Genomic DNA, 15,183 nt, shown 5'->3' with positions numbered 1-15,183 from the left:
AGGAAGTGCTATTACGAGTTTAGTTGATAATATTTGATTTGTATGGTTCTAAATAATATTTTTTCACAATTTATTTTATTTGTATGGCAGGTTAGTCAGATATTGAATGTTATTTCTCCCCTTCTTGAAAGTGCCTGACTGTCGTAATACTCAGCTGTGGGGACAACTCAAGGTAATTATGTTGTAGTTTATACTATAAACGTTGTAATTCATATACATGTACCTCAAAAGCAAGATATTTAGCCACTTATCAGCAGCTGGGTTACATTTAGGAAACGGTTAATACCTAGTTAAACTGTAATTTTGTCTTGCTAATGTAAACAATAACACACGATTTGGCTAATGCTACATAGTTACTACCGTTAAATGCATGATGGAAGTGTGGCACTGTTGCATTAGTTTGATCCTCATGCACACAGTCCATTAATCGTGACTAAACATTTCTGTTATCAGCAGGTTGCATATGACCGTTTTGGGGTGTAGCTTAGCTTGTTGTGACTTCACACCCTCTGTCCTCAGTGTTGTGGCAGTCTTGAGGTTCTGACTTTGGCTGAATTCCTTTTTAACCTGGTTTTGTTATCTTGCATTCCTCCCAATTTATTTGATTGATTCAGCGTTTTTGGGTCTTCGTTAAGATGCAGGTGCTGCTCCTGAAGGAGCCAAGAGATGAAGAGTCTGGACCTGATCCTTACATTCAGGTAGATGCACATGTTTCTAACAGCACTGCATTCATATTAAGTATTTTTAGCAGCAGTGACAGTACTCCTCTGCATTTTAATGCACATTTGAACAGGACTTCCCTATTTTGATTTCACAGGAGCTGGCGTCACATGGACATAAAGCAACCCTAATTCCTGTGCTGTCTTTTAAGTTTGTCTCATTAAACACCTTGTCGGATAAGGTACATTCTGATGTCACAGTATTGGATTAAAATGGGTTTTGTTTGTGTATAGAACATACAGTTTTGTATTCTGTATCTGTTGTTCAATATATCTTCCTATGTCAGCTTTTCCAACCAGAAAAACATGGAGGTCTTATATTTACCAGTCCAAGAGCAGTGGAGGCAGTGAAGATGTGCTTGGAAGCAGAAGAAAGAAGGGAAGGTGAGAGCATATTAACGAATTTCCTTTAAATATATATAAATGTTGTAACCTGTAACATATTCAAATGATCCCCTGAAAGCATGTGTTTACTTAAATGTCTATCAATTATGCGTAATTTGTTTCTGTACTGCTAAATGAGATTTAAAAAAAAAGTGTTTTAAATGTTATCATTGTTTTTATTATAACTCTAGAATGGAACAGCTCTGTGAAAGAGAAATGGAACAGCAAGTCCATATATGTCGTCGGAAGGGCAACTGCTGCATTAGGTAAATTGTTGTCGTATATAAAACATTTTCTTTGGAATTGTTGCTTTTTTTAACCCTTGCTAAGTGAATGGTGATTCCAGCAAAGTGTGGCAGGCACCTGGTGTTGACAGAGCTGTGTGAAGTGATGTTACTACCTTCAGTTATTTGGAAATAGGTTGTACACAAGTGACAGTTTGCTGCAAGGTGTAGCACCTTCCTGATGTTTGCTTTACCTTGTTTCTTCAGTGACACTTCATCTCTTTGTTGTCAGAGTTGAGAAATTAACTTAAATAACAATAAAACATTTTACTGATGTATTGCTGATATCAACAGTCCATATCCTAAAATATAATTCTAATCCTTTTTTTGCTACACAGTACGGAATCTGGGTCTGAACCCTTTGGGCGAGGACACAGGGACAGCAGATGTCCTATCACGTCTTATCATTGAACGTAAACACATTACTTTATACTCCCATATTCGATACAGTTCATTTCAATAGGAAATACACGATTGTTCCAATAACTCATATAACCTTATACCTGATTCTCATCATAGGAGAGGACAGAAATATTCCACCACTTTTCTTCCCCTGTGGCTCGATTAAAAGAGAAGTGTTGCCCACGGCTTTGAGGGAAAATGGTAAGCCCCAAGTGCAAGCTTCAAGGTGATAGAAGTCCCATTGGGGCTTCACTAATTATAAAATAATAATTGTGCTACCTCTATCACTGTGGGGATCGGTTTCTTTTGTTTCCAGGCGTGTCCCTAGAGACGCTGACTGTCTATCAAACAGCTGAACATCCAGATCTGGAGAAAAATCTAAAGAACTATTTCACGGAGCAGGTAAACCCCTCCTCCTTCTGCAATTAAAATTAAAAATGTTTTAAATGTAGCAAATGTTTATATTCTGCTTTTACAGGGCGCTCCAGCAAGCATCGCTTTCTTCAGTCCATCGGGAGTGAAGTTTTCCCTGGAAGTTGTACGGCGGCTGTCAGGTGAACAGCTGCCTCAAATAAAGGTGCAGCTTCCTCATATGCACATCAACTATTGCATTTATCTGTAGTGTTTTTATAGATCTTCAGTGCCTCTGACAGTCATTTAAACGTATTTGTTCCAGTTTGCAGCCATTGGACCTACTACCCAAGATGCCATGATAGCAGAAGGCCTGTGTGTCAGCTGTACTGCAGAACAGCCAACAGCTGAACACCTGGCAGCAGCAATAGCCACATCGCTACATTGACCAACCACAGGCCAGCAGCAGCACTTAAATCCATCCTCTTTATCTTCTCTCTGTATACTGCATTATTTATATTTATTGTTATTTGTCTGTTTTACTTTTACCAGGATTGAATGTATATGAGGTCAATTGCACTAGGGAGAAATAAGCTTTGTGTGCCATATAAAATGTAAGATAATGTAATTATAATATGTATGTGTTTATCTTAAGCTAAAGCAAGGCAATCTAGTGTTTGTTCTTGGGAATAAACTTTGATCAGTGTGATGCCATGGAAGGTTTGTTTAGTGGTTATTCATTGTAAATGTGTGTGTGTGTGTGTGTGTGTGTGTGTGTGTGTGTGTGTGTGTGTGTGTGTGTGTGTGTGTGTGTGTGTGTGTGTGGTGTGTGTGTGTGTGTGTGTGTGTGTGGTGTGTGTGTGTGTTTGTGTGTGTGTGTGTGTGTGTGTGTGTGTGTGTGTGTGTGTGTGTGTGTGTGTGTGTGTGTGTGTGTGTGTGTGTGTGTGTTGTGTGTGTGTGTGTGTGTGTGTGTGTGGTGTGTGTGTGTGTGTGTGTGTGTGTGTGTGTGTGTGTGTGTGTGTGTGTGTGTGTGTGTGTGTGTGTGTGTGTGTGTGTGTGTGTGTGTGTGTGTGTGTGTGTGTGTGTGTGTGTGTGTGTGTGTGCTATTCGAAACAGGTGTTGGCAGGAAACTGTTATTGTCCACATGAAAGTAAAGATTTAAACCTCTCTCCACACATCAACAGAAGCCCATTTAAAACCAATGGAGCATGTATAACACATCCATTCCATTCAGTCATATTGAGCTGTTTGAGACAGTAAACACAGGTTTACCTTTCACACAAAGCTGAGGAAAGTGGGACACCTCTAGAGAGTCACACCTTGTGATGGGTGTGGAGAAACTCAGGATGTGCCTATAAAGCACTGTGGCTTCAAACTTACTTGTAGACAGTTACATGAGTAAGCCAACGCCACGATGCTGACTTTTATCCAGCTGATGATTTTGCCTCTTTGGACGAGCATTAGCTCAGCTGATGCGGAGAAACTTTTCCATAATCGGGATCATTCTGATATAGAGACCCTTACTTCTCACCACGCTGAGGTCATAACCGACAAGTTCACAGCAGAGGTAAATATCCTACTATTATTATATTCCTCTGATTTTGGTACTCCAGCATTTATTAGATTAGACATGATTGTTTATAGGAGTCATCTGATGTACCCATATCTTGTTCTAGTTATTTCTCTCTAGATATGGATTCATTAAGCCGGTGAACTGGGAGGAGATACAGTTTGAAGATTCAGATGTCTCTTTTAACGATGACTTTTTGGATAACCTTCAAGATATGATCCAGGAAGGAACCTCAGTGCATCACTCAAGGGATGCTCTTAAGGACGGCGATTACGACGACCACAATAGTCTAACCAAAAGCCTTGCGTTTATTTCAGCACTTAAAGAGTTTCAGAGGGTTTCCGGTCTGCCTGCCACAGGTGTGTTTGATGCAGCAACCAAGGTGGCGATGAACAAGCCGAGGTGTGGAGTCCCTGACAAAGAAATTGACCTGGATGCGCCTGTAGCACCTGAGAACAGTGGAGCTTTAGATACTGAAAACAGTTCCAATAACACTTTAAATGAGACTGACAGTAACAACACAATCCGTAACTCTTCTTATGGCACTGCCAACTCCTTCGAAGATGACATATTCAATGCTAATGACACAGAAAGTCTTCTCACAGGCATTTCCAATGACACCAGCTTGAATTTCACATCATTTGATCCAATTTTAAACAGCACATCTCTAAACAGCTCAAATGCTGTAGACAGTCAAATGTTCAATAACAGCGGCCATCAGAGCCCAGCAGTACAACGCAGGAAACGTCACCTCGCCACTCTGGTATCCAGAAGCAGGCACAAAAGAGATTTGAGTCAAACAGGATACATGGCCTTCTCTAAGAGGGTGTTAAAATGGAGGCTGATAGGAGAAGGCTACAGCAGCCAGCTGTCCATCGAAGAGCAGAGGTACATCTTCAGACTGGCCTTCAGGATGTGGAGCGAGGTGTCTCCGCTGGAGTTTGTGGAGGACACACGTTCCCCACTGGAGGATGTTGATATCAGGCTGGGCTTTGGCACAGGTACGTCAGACCCAATACACTTTTTCTTTTGAGGACATTGTGTTTAAAATGTCAACATTATATGCACTGCTAGTATTTGTTTTAGGATAACATCACTTCTTTCTGAATGTTAATCTCATCTTTCAGTGATAGCCAGATAATGAAATGAAAGCCAGTTAATAGCAAAGCTTTTCTTATAAGAAAGTTATAGTAAGTTTCTTAGAATAGTACATTTGGGTTGCAAATATTGGTAAGTTTCACAACGCTATCTCCTTTCACTAACTAATCTTAGAGAAGCTATCCATATCTATGTATCTATTTGTTTTAATTTAATAAAATAAATCATATCACCCCGATGAGCCATATTGTCTTAAGTGAAGTTACATTTTTTTAAATGCTAAAGTACAATACAGAGTTTGTCAGTAACTCTCTTTGTCCGATATCAACAAAAAATGTCATTTTTAGTGTTAAAAACTCATATATTTCAGCTGTAATGGCCGTCGTAATTTCCCAATAGTAAAGGAATATTTTGTTTGGTACAATAAAGCTTTATGGCTTTACTGCTAGCAGCTGTTTGATTTAATGTATTTTCCCTGTATACTCCTATAAAGTAACATATTGCACTATGTGGCAATCATGTTTTATTCAAATCCCCAGAAAAATCAATGCATCTTTTGTTTGATTCTGTGGCAGGACGGCATCTGGGCTGCAAACAGAGGTTTGATGGCACCGGGCAGGAATTTGCACACGCCTGGTTCCTGGGTGATATTCACTTTGATGACGATGAACACTTCACTGCTCCCAGTGCTGGCAGTGGGATCAGCCTTCTCAAAGTAAGCATCATCAAAACAAACTTTCTAATGAAAAAGAAAAAGAAGGTTTTTTTTAGTCCAACAACAGTTTTTATTTCCTATCTTTCAGGTAGCAGTTCATGAGATCGGCCATGTTTTGGGTCTCCCTCACATCTACAGAGCTTCTTCCATAATGCAGCCCAGCTATCTGCCCCAGGAGGCCGGCTTTGAGATGGAATGGTCAGACAGGAAGGCCATTCAGCACCTCTATGGTACATGGATACAGCACCATCTAGTGGGATCACACCCACACACCCTGAGAGAAACAGATTCATGTTTATTTACACACTTAACATTGACACAAAACCAGTATTTGTTCCATATTGTGTTTGTGTTTGAACCCAGGGGGCTGTAAGGGCCGATTCAACACAGCTTTTGATTGGATCAGAAAGGAGAAGACCTCCTATGGAGAGACGGTCATCCGCTTTAACACGTACTTCATGAGGAACGGCTGGTACTGGCTGTATGATAACAAGAGTAACCGCACACGCTATGGAGACCCAGTGGCCCTGCAGGCCGGCTGGCGGGGGATCCCCATGGATGGAGTGGATGCGTTTGTGCATGTGTGGTCCAGAAAAAGAGATGCTGTTTACTTCTTCAAAGGTAAGTCTGCCAGCAGGTTTTATTTGTATTTGTTTAATGTCTGTCAATATATTTTGTGACTGTTGTTGTTGTGTCCAGGTGCTCGGTTCTGGGGGTATGACAATGAGAATGACCAGGTGTTCAGACAGGACCCTGAAGGTCACCGCTACCCGAGGTTGATCTCTGAGGCGTTCCCAGGGGTCTTCGGTCCCATCGAAACAGCCTTCTATGACAGGAGAGACTCTCGCATCTACTTCTTCAAAAACACACTTGTAAGAATCTCTTTTAACATGATAACTGGGGAGATGCATTGTAAGCACATATATTAGATTTGTTGGGTTAAAATAGATAGTAAGGAATGGATCGTGTGAGAGAAGAATAACAAAGAAATAATACTTTACGGGATGGCATATTACTACTTGCAATACACCTTAACATTAATAATTGTGTGGCCTTGTAAGGAGGACCCTTTGTCAAAATCAAACTAAATCTGTTAAACACTAGACTAGACTATAGTGCGATGCTTGTGGACATTGGTGATTTTTTAAAAATGTGTATTTACTATTACTATTATTATAATTTCATTTAATGTTATTTTATTTGGTTTTATTCTTATTGCATTTATTATACTTTTGTATTCATTTAATTTTTTAATTAATGTTATTTTTTTATGTGTTGTATTGTGAGTGTTAAACATATCAAACATCTGATTAAAAAGGAGAAAAGCTAGGTCCTGTTATTACAGCATAGAACAACCTGAAACAGGGTCCAAAATAATACACAGAGAATGAAACATGTATACATAAGCAACGTGTTAGAGGGACCAAAGCCCAAGCGAATTCATTGTGTCTCTGCATTATGAGGGAACATATTCATTCAAGCAAACCTGCTACACTTCCTCTGTGGTTTGTTTGCGTGTGGTAATTTAATTGATTTCTATATAAAAGGAAAAACAATTATCTGTTCAAACAGGTGTATGCATTCGACGTGGAAGCCAACAGCTTGGCAAGAGGCTTCCCCAGAAACATCAGAGACGTTTTCCCTCCAGTGGTGAGCGGAGACCATCCAGATGGCAACATCGACGCTGCCTACTTCTCCTACACCCACAATGCCATCTTTCTACTCAAGGGCGCACGCTTCTGGCAGGTGGTGAGCAGCCGAGATCGCTGGCGCCGGCCCTTTCTGCTACGCAACGGCCTGCTGCCACACAAGGAGGTGGATCAGCGCTGGTTCGACATCTGCAACGTTCATCCCACTGCACTCAAACTAAAGCGCTGAAGCACAGATTCATTAAACCCTACTGATGTGAACTGAGAGCTTCACCTGGTGGGTATGTACACATGTTGTCATACATGTAGGAATCCATTATCTATTTAATTTAAATGTTTACCTTTTTTTAAAGACAAAAACAAGTGTACTTCGCATACTTCTGTTGGCTTAGTTTCAATGAGGTGTGATAGGTCTATTCATATATCAGCCGCTCTCTCACTAAGAGGTGCCAAATGCATACTGGCATTGTGAAGGACGTCTTATGATGAATAGGTTTTTAGAGCATTACTGAGAAAGTACTTATTTATAGAAAGAACTATTGAAAGTGAAAAGAAAGGAAAATGTATTCCCAAGACTGAGAGTGGTTTCTGGGTAAACTTACAGATTGTATGTATGCATCTTATGTAATGATTTTAAATATATCTTCAAAAAAAAAATGCCCACAACAGATGAACAATACTTTACATTCCTCGTTTTCTTCTTAATTTTGCAATATGTTGTTGTGAGGGAGACATAACCATACTACAACAAGATGATGGATACCAGCACTTTTGCGCTGAATATATCACTTCTTTTTAAATCATTTGGGAAAACTTGAATCTAAAGCTGCCTGCAGGCGGGAAAGAATATAACATCAAGTCAAATAAATATCCCTTCAACGCTCTGATACAGCCTTTGCAGAAGCTTTTGGTCTGATCTGTAAGAAAAACATTTAATCTTAATCGATAAAAACTTGGAGATTGTGGAAACATCTTTCCAGTGATGCGCTATTTTGATTCCATCTTGTGATGGAAGGTAGCATTAACGATTTACACAATATCAATCAGGAAACACCCTATTTAAATGTAGATTGAAGCAAAATGATTGAAAAAAAGGACTCTCCTCATTACTTAATGCTGTTCCATTTCATAGTAATCATTGGAGCACGCTGCAAAGGAACAGACATCGATTCTGTGATCAATATGTTACTTGAACACTCTTATTAATTCAGCTCATTTTAGGAGATTAAGCTCCTGGTGGGCCCCAAATAACTAGCGTTGTGCTTCAGGCGCTGCACAGACTATATTAATCAATTGAAGTCAAAATCAATTACAAGCAAAGGAACAACATGTCATGGTAAGTGGGGCTACAGAGACATGAGACAATGAGTCCTATAGAATGAGCTTTCTGTGGAAGCAGCCTACAAATATCCTTGTAATATTTCTCTCTTGATGTGTTATCAGATCATTATTTCTTGTCATTTTCATGGTATACCTACTTTTTGAGTGACTAAATAGCCATGGGAAATACATTTTCTGGATTCTTGTTTCAAGTTCAGCTAAATTATTTTCATTGTTACAATTTTATATAAGCATATTATCCCTCCAACTGATAAACATCCTGTAATTCAGCGTGAAGTCACATCTGTTTGAATCTATTATGTCATATGTTTGTTGCTGCGTGTTTGACATCTCAGCAGGAATTATTGATAGACTAATATTGAATCCAGTGCGTAAAATGATGCAGTGCAGTGATCTGTTTATTTATCCCATAATGAAGCGCCATACATCTCCTGCACCCTGGAGTTCCCCATACAGACAAATCCTAAATACAAACTGTTATTCACACATGCGAGTCCCCGGCTGCACAGCTCAATGATCTGTGCTTTTGCAGTAACAGTACTGCTATTGAAGCTCCCTTCCCATACACCCCGGGCCTCTTTGGATGCGACGGAGATAAATGAGATCAGTCATGCTGATGGAGCCCGAGCCGCAGTACAGGAGAGATTCAGAAAGCTGTGTCACGGCACAGGAATCCACATGGGAAGCATGTTCAGAAACAGGAGAATGGGACAAAACTCTGTAACAAATATCTCCGAAATCCAAGACGTGAAAATATCTGTTGCCTCAATTATGTCTTAGAGCCTTGTGGAAATCACTGGAATAAATCTAGTATCATTTCAGTGTGGTACAGTAATGTGTCCTTATGTGTGCCTTGGGATTTCTTTAACAAACTGCTGCATGTGTTGCATTTGAATATTAATAGTTCAAGGCTGATATCACTTTGAATTTGTTCATATAAAGAAAACATCTCCAGGACTTCTCCTGTGATGGAAATGATGGCATTTCATTCTGAGTCTCGCTTTGTGGAAAGGATGTTGAATAGTTTCATTTATTGTACGCCTGAGAAATTGTACATGTCATAATGTTCACACAGCGCTGTGAATATCTTTCATGCCCTGTCTGCCCTTTAGTAGTAGCAGAGCGAGTGAAGTGGTAACCTCCTCAGGAAAGGGAATAAACAATTCCATTACTTTAAGAGAATTGATCCGTGGGATGGAGAGGACTCGTGAGGATGGAAGAGCTTCCTGCATCTCGTTCCCCTACCCCACTTTGTACCTTGATACTTCCTCATCCCTCATTTATTATAGCCCACCAAATGAAACTCAAAGCCATTTGTCTTTTTAGTGCCTTGTCAAAAAGGCCTATAACACAATTGAAGTTGCAGCAGACGACTCAACTTCTCAACTACATGTTGACCCTTTCACCTTGATCAATGTTGTTAAATGATCATGTCTGACACAGGTCATAACAGACAAACAGCCATGTCACTTTTTACCTATCTGTAAAACATTGTAAGCGTTTGACAAATCTAAGAAAGAGTTGCCAAAAATGGAAGAGCAGTGGCAGAGATATCCCAGCTTTTAGTCCCTAAGGTTTCAAACACCTAGAGTCTTTTCGTCTGACTTTCCCAGCTTGAAAAAAGTCCATATCGCTAAACTCTATTTCCCCATTTTTGAACAGAGGCTTATGAAGATATAAAATCTAAATGTTACCCCTATCATTTCCCAAATTGGGATCAATAAAGTATATATCTATAACACAAACCCAATGATATACTGTATATTATTTACATTCCTTGGCAAGCAAAACATTAACGTATGCACAATACAGTATTAAAAGATGATCTATAACCAATAAAACTTCTAATGGAACCCTTCCAAGTAATTACATATTCATATATAATAAGACATATAAAGATCACTCAAACTACTCTGCAGTTTTGACAGGCCATTAAATAGCATCTGTACTTTCTGCTGTAACTGTGAATTCAAATCGTGTGCCTTCAAGCAGGTAAACTCATTTTTCATGCTACAGAAAAAGGGGCCAGTAGAGGGCAACCTGAGCACATAGAAGTAATTCTACTGGTCCGCAAGACTTCTGAATTAACCCTGTCTGTTTTATATGGCAGGTTCAAATTCATTTCTCTGTGTTAGTATGTATAGGCATGTTTCGCATTAAATGTATTTGATGTTTTGAATAAGCTTTTGATCTGAAAAGCGAAAGGGAAGAAATCTTCGAGTTGTTGTGTTGCATGTTGACATTATCCAATGTCAAAAAGTGATTTTGGAATAATGATTATGAATCCAATTGAAGTGTATTGGATAGTTGATGTATACATTGATGTCCGGCAGTGGCTCAGTCAGTAGGGGCTTGGACTGTGAGCCATAGTGCCGCCGGTTCAAGTCTCCGACCAGACCTATTTGGAGTGTGGACTTCTACTTGGAGAGGTCCCAGTTCACCTCCTGCCCTGCCGTGGTGCCCTTGAGCAAGGCACCGGACATCCCCCTTCCCCCCTCACTCTCATTGCTCCCCGGGCGCTGTACAATAGCTGCCCACTGCTCCTAGTACTAGACTCCTGGTACTAGGATGGGTTAAATGCAGAGAACAAATGTCACTGTGTGTGCTGTGTGCTCTGCATGTGTGACCATTAAAGAGGGTTTCATCCCTCCCAACTCTATTCTATACTGTTTTTTGTGATTTAACTCTTGTGTTGCATTTTTGCAATTGTGTGTGTTCAGGTTTTTTTTTAGAGAAACCAAGAAAGGTGAGGATTCTTTATGTATTCTGTGTGTGTCCCCTGTTGTCATAGGCCTCTGTGGAGATGTTGACGTGTGTGTGTGTGTGTGTGTTTTTATCCTGAAATGACAGGTTATGGAAATACATTTACCTGGGTATACACAAGCTCCATGCTGTATGGTTCACTATGTCTGAACGGGAATTTGTAGCTACTTCCAAAGATTCCTCTGCCATACTGAGGTAGAGTGCGGTTCAGCATTTCTTCTGGGCTAATAAGCGAGGAATTCAGACTTTCCTGAAAAGCGGATTTTGAGTTGAAAGTTGTTTTGCGCATTAACTCTGAGTGGCATCGTTAACAAGGCTCTGGCTTGTTTACAGTGGTTCAAAAATCAGGCAGTCTCTCACCTCACTCAGCAAGAGACACACATGATACACACTCTGTAATACACACAGGTGCACATACATAAGCCCACATAAGTACACACTTTTGTGCTATCACAATAATTACATACACACATAGATGTTCCCCCACATTTGTCTTCCTTCCTCCCTCCTTTACTTTCTGCTTTTCTTCTTGCCCTCAGATATAGAAGTTCGGATTAAAAGAGAAAAACACTGGCTGATGCCTTCACGACTGCCTCTCAATTTCAAATTCAAATAAATATTTCAAAAGCTTTTTATCATCAAATAGTTTCGAGCAAAGTGTTGCTCACTCTAATGTTGAGGAGAGGTAAATAGGATTTGGAATTCACAAACCTAAGCTCTCCTGCCGTCATTATACCGCGAAGAAGCAGTTTCTTGAGAAGACAAGTATCTCTGACTTTATACAGTATATCCCTCCTTGGTTACAAATGCAAGCAGCAGTCATATGCTAAAGGAAATAGTACAGTAATTACATGCCTTCTCTTGAGAATAGTCCATGTATCAAACAGACTCATTTGAATGAGGAATCAACATAAATTCAAGTGTAATTAAGCATTGTGTAGCCTCATGCATAATGCAGCATTTAAGTAAATACCTGATAAACCAATACTGTGGGTGTGATATGTTTGTCACATCTGCAAAGCGCCCAATACATTTAGGCGGCCCACTAATTTGTCTGGGTATGTGTTGGAGAACTCTCTCCCACCCACCGCAAACTGAACCTTGACCTTTGGCTGAGGAGGAGTTTTAGAGACAAAACAAGGGGCTTTTTGGTGATGTCAGTGTGAGTGGCAGCTGCAGGTCAAGGAGGGGAAGGGGGGGCGAGGCTGTCCCACGCATGGCCACAAAGAAGTGACTGGCCGGCCGCCGCCGCCTCCGATTCCAAGCCTGGGAAAGTGACAGGAAACGTACGTGCCGTGGCGGGCTTTGTCAAAGTGGAGGGAGATTGAAAAGTTTACTTGACGATACGATAATACTTTAATGGTCAGATCAAGTCGGACATTTGACTTGCATCAGCAGCTCCATTTGTAAAATCAACATGGACAAATATCACAATACGTGAAAAAAAAACACAAAAAAACATTTAACATAACATCATTATCACTGAAATACTACATGCTCAAAGACCCTTTAGCTTGCATTTGGATTTAGCTCTGTATTTACTGTTAGGATTGACTGGTGCACAAAGCATGCTTCAGTCTGACTTTATTGAACCGTGGGACCCTGTATCTCCGACCTGATTTTGAAATCCAGACTTGCACCAATGTTGTCACCACCTGTCAACAAAACTGCCTTTATCTGATGAGCCCTTTTATTCTCTTCTGAGGGACAGAAGCCCACCTGCTTTTAAGACCACTTGTACTTCCAGGAGCACCAAACAAGGAATGTTTCAAGTGGCCGAGCATTGGGGTTCCTCCTCCTCTCTCTTTGCCTCTGTTTCTCCTCTCACCCACCACCACTACCACCTCCATCTTGGCCACCTCCTCTCCTTATCTCCTCTCTCCTTCTCCATCTCTCTCCAGATCCCACACTGATTTCCTACTCACCTCAGCACCCCCACACTTATTTCTCCTCCAACCTCCCTCTCTTTTCCTGTTTCTACCAGAGGAACAGATGGGGTTTAACTCGGGGGGAATGATGGTTGGGTATGAACAGTCCCTTACTCAACTGAGGGGGAAGGGTGTCACACTTTGTGGTACATGCCAGTCTGTCGGTGTGCAGGTTTCATTTTCAGCCTTCATTTGTGCTAGAGGACATATTTTATATGTTGTAGGTCTTTTGGAATGTTTTTTTTTTGTATTACAATCCAAGAATGTAGATACTTTGGCAAACACTGAAATACTAAAATTAATTAAATGTATTATGTCAACAGATTTCACATAACTGTATTAGGTTAGTTGAAAGCAATACTATAACGTTTAAATACAAATAGGTTCAACTTAATATTATTGCTTTCAACTAACCTAATACAGTTATGTGAAATCTGTTTGACATAATATATTTAATTAAAGTCAACATTTCATTTTTTTCAGTGCATGAACAAAAAAAGAACATAGTCCTACTTGTTTTATTTTTCATAATCAACTAAGTCTTTTTAATTTAAAGCAACTCTCGCTCCAGCATGCAATTTTGATATCTGGATACATGTCAAAATTGCTTAAAGAATTCAAAAAAGAGGAGCCTTTTTATGATTTTTAAAAGTTTTAAAGAAACCCTCAGGCAAAACCTATTTGAAAAGAAAATGAAGTCAAACAACAAATATTACCCTCACTGTCAGGTGTGAGTATCCCAAACAGTTTGAAGTCTCTCTGCATTAATGTCAAAGTACCGCACATAGCCTACTGTATGCTGCATGTACTCGCCTCCACTCAGCACACGCTTTTTTTAAAAACTCTTTTTAGTACCACCTTGGTTGAGGTTCAAAGCAAGATTACCTGATACTACTAAAACGTTGCAGGACATCTTACACACGAGTTGTTTAAAATTGCAGCTACTGTCAATAGCCATTATGTTCTTTTGACAAACAAATCTACCTTATTTTTACCCATATTCAAAACAAATGGCAACCGGCAAAACTATGCTGTAGACCAGTGGTTCTCAACTGGTGGGTCGCGGACCCGTTTGGAGTGGGTCGCGCCGTCGCGGATGTGTGAGTGAAAAAAAAAAAATGTAATTAGAAAAAAATTTTGGGGGGAAAAAGTCAAACTTTTATTTTGAAGGCCCGATTTTCTTACTCTGTGCATGCAGTCGGCGTTGGACTGGAAGCACCGGAGACCATAAATGGTTTTGAAAACTTCTGTCACGTAGTGATCATCTTCACAATAAAATATCTTTGCTGATGTTTTTTCGAGTCTTCTGGCCAATCAGAATCAAGATTGTTGCCAGAAGTCCCCACGGAGAATAACTTTGCGGTAGAACTCTTCTTTACATCCATGGGTACAACTTCAGATAAAAATGAACACATAATGAAATATGACCCACGGTTTGATGATTTCTGGATCTGGATCTGGATTAATACTGAGCAGAACCCAGAGGTATCACGCTCAGTGGGGGATGGATGATCCCCGCTAAATGTCTCTTAAAATTCACAGGTCACAGAACAATGGGAGCTATCTACCCTTACCCACAATTTAAAGTAAGTCACACAGACTATCTGCTCTTTACTCTTCTCGCAGCAAGATGTCAGAACAAAGTGAAAAACAAACAATGGCATAAAATATTATTAACATGTCGAGTAGTAATACATCTATTTATTTTCTTCTCAGAGTGTACCAGAATGCATAGTTTATGTTAGTATTTCTAAAAATCTCCTGGGGGAGAATTCCCCCAGACCCCCTGCTGGGGTTGGGTTTTCAGCATGTGTGCCTTTTTATATAGTTCAGCTTTGATTCTATCATCTCATTAAACCTTTTTTAAAAGCATACTTTAGTTCTGTGAAGGGATATATGCACTGTACTTCACTTGTATTAATATTGTATGCTGAAAAGCGTATATATTACAGCACGTTTTTTTGTTGAATAGATTTGAG

The 15,183-nt window shown here is 40.0% G+C and overlaps 2 protein-coding genes across 3 annotated transcripts; both read left to right on the top strand.

The window, feature by feature from the left end:
- Window positions 1-125: 125 nt before the first annotated feature.
- uros (uroporphyrinogen III synthase) lies at window positions 126-2,859 on the top strand. 2 transcript variants are annotated; one of them, XM_034212597.1, is made up of 10 exons: window positions 126-172; window positions 636-698; window positions 818-901; window positions 1,007-1,103; window positions 1,295-1,369; window positions 1,726-1,800; window positions 1,907-1,990; window positions 2,106-2,191; window positions 2,268-2,366; window positions 2,466-2,859. In XM_034212597.1, the coding sequence occupies exons 2-10, from the start codon at window positions 636-638 to the stop codon at window positions 2,586-2,588; spliced, it is 786 nt and encodes a 261-aa protein (XP_034068488.1). In that variant the 5' UTR covers window positions 126-172; the 3' UTR covers window positions 2,589-2,859. The 2 variants fall into 2 exon arrangements, with proteins under 2 accessions (XP_034068488.1, XP_034068480.1); XM_034212589.1 differs by having other exon boundaries at window positions 127-172; window positions 615-698.
- A 293-nt stretch (window positions 2,860-3,152) lies between these two features.
- On the top strand, window positions 3,153-9,501 carry mmp21 (matrix metallopeptidase 21). The gene is made up of 7 exons (XM_034212503.1): window positions 3,153-3,707; window positions 3,817-4,711; window positions 5,384-5,523; window positions 5,612-5,753; window positions 5,887-6,144; window positions 6,223-6,395; window positions 7,096-9,501. The coding sequence occupies exons 1-7, from the start codon at window positions 3,555-3,557 to the stop codon at window positions 7,399-7,401; spliced, it is 2,067 nt and encodes a 688-aa protein (XP_034068394.1). The 5' UTR covers window positions 3,153-3,554; the 3' UTR covers window positions 7,402-9,501.
- The last annotated feature ends 5,682 nt before the right edge of the window (window positions 9,502-15,183 follow it).

Source organism: Gymnodraco acuticeps, unplaced genomic scaffold (genome assembly GCF_902827175.1).
Source record: "Gymnodraco acuticeps unplaced genomic scaffold, fGymAcu1.1, whole genome shotgun sequence".
Taxonomy (NCBI): Eukaryota; Metazoa; Chordata; class Actinopteri; order Perciformes; family Bathydraconidae; genus Gymnodraco; species Gymnodraco acuticeps.
This window is presented reverse-complemented; position numbering and strand designations above follow the sequence as displayed.

What these genes read in the sequence shown, in the direction of transcription:
- uros (XM_034212597.1), top strand. Translation starts at nt 636, where the DNA reads ATGCAGGTGCTGCTCCTGAAGGAGCCAAGAGATGAAGAGTCTGGACCT. An exon ending in ATCACGTCTTATCATTGAAC is followed by an intron (nt 1,801 to 1,906) that starts GTAAACACATTA and finishes TTCTCATCATAG; the next exon opens with GAGAGGACAGAAATATTCCA. An exon ending in AACAGCTGCCTCAAATAAAG is followed by an intron (nt 2,367 to 2,465) that starts GTGCAGCTTCCT and finishes TATTTGTTCCAG; the next exon opens with TTTGCAGCCATTGGACCTAC.
- mmp21 (XM_034212503.1), top strand. Translation starts at nt 3,555, where the DNA reads ATGCTGACTTTTATCCAGCTGATGATTTTGCCTCTTTGGACGAGCATT. An exon ending in CAGGCTGGGCTTTGGCACAG is followed by an intron (nt 4,712 to 5,383) that starts GTACGTCAGACC and finishes ATTCTGTGGCAG; the next exon opens with GACGGCATCTGGGCTGCAAA. An exon ending in GGCCATTCAGCACCTCTATG is followed by an intron (nt 5,754 to 5,886) that starts GTACATGGATAC and finishes GTTTGAACCCAG; the next exon opens with GGGGCTGTAAGGGCCGATTC.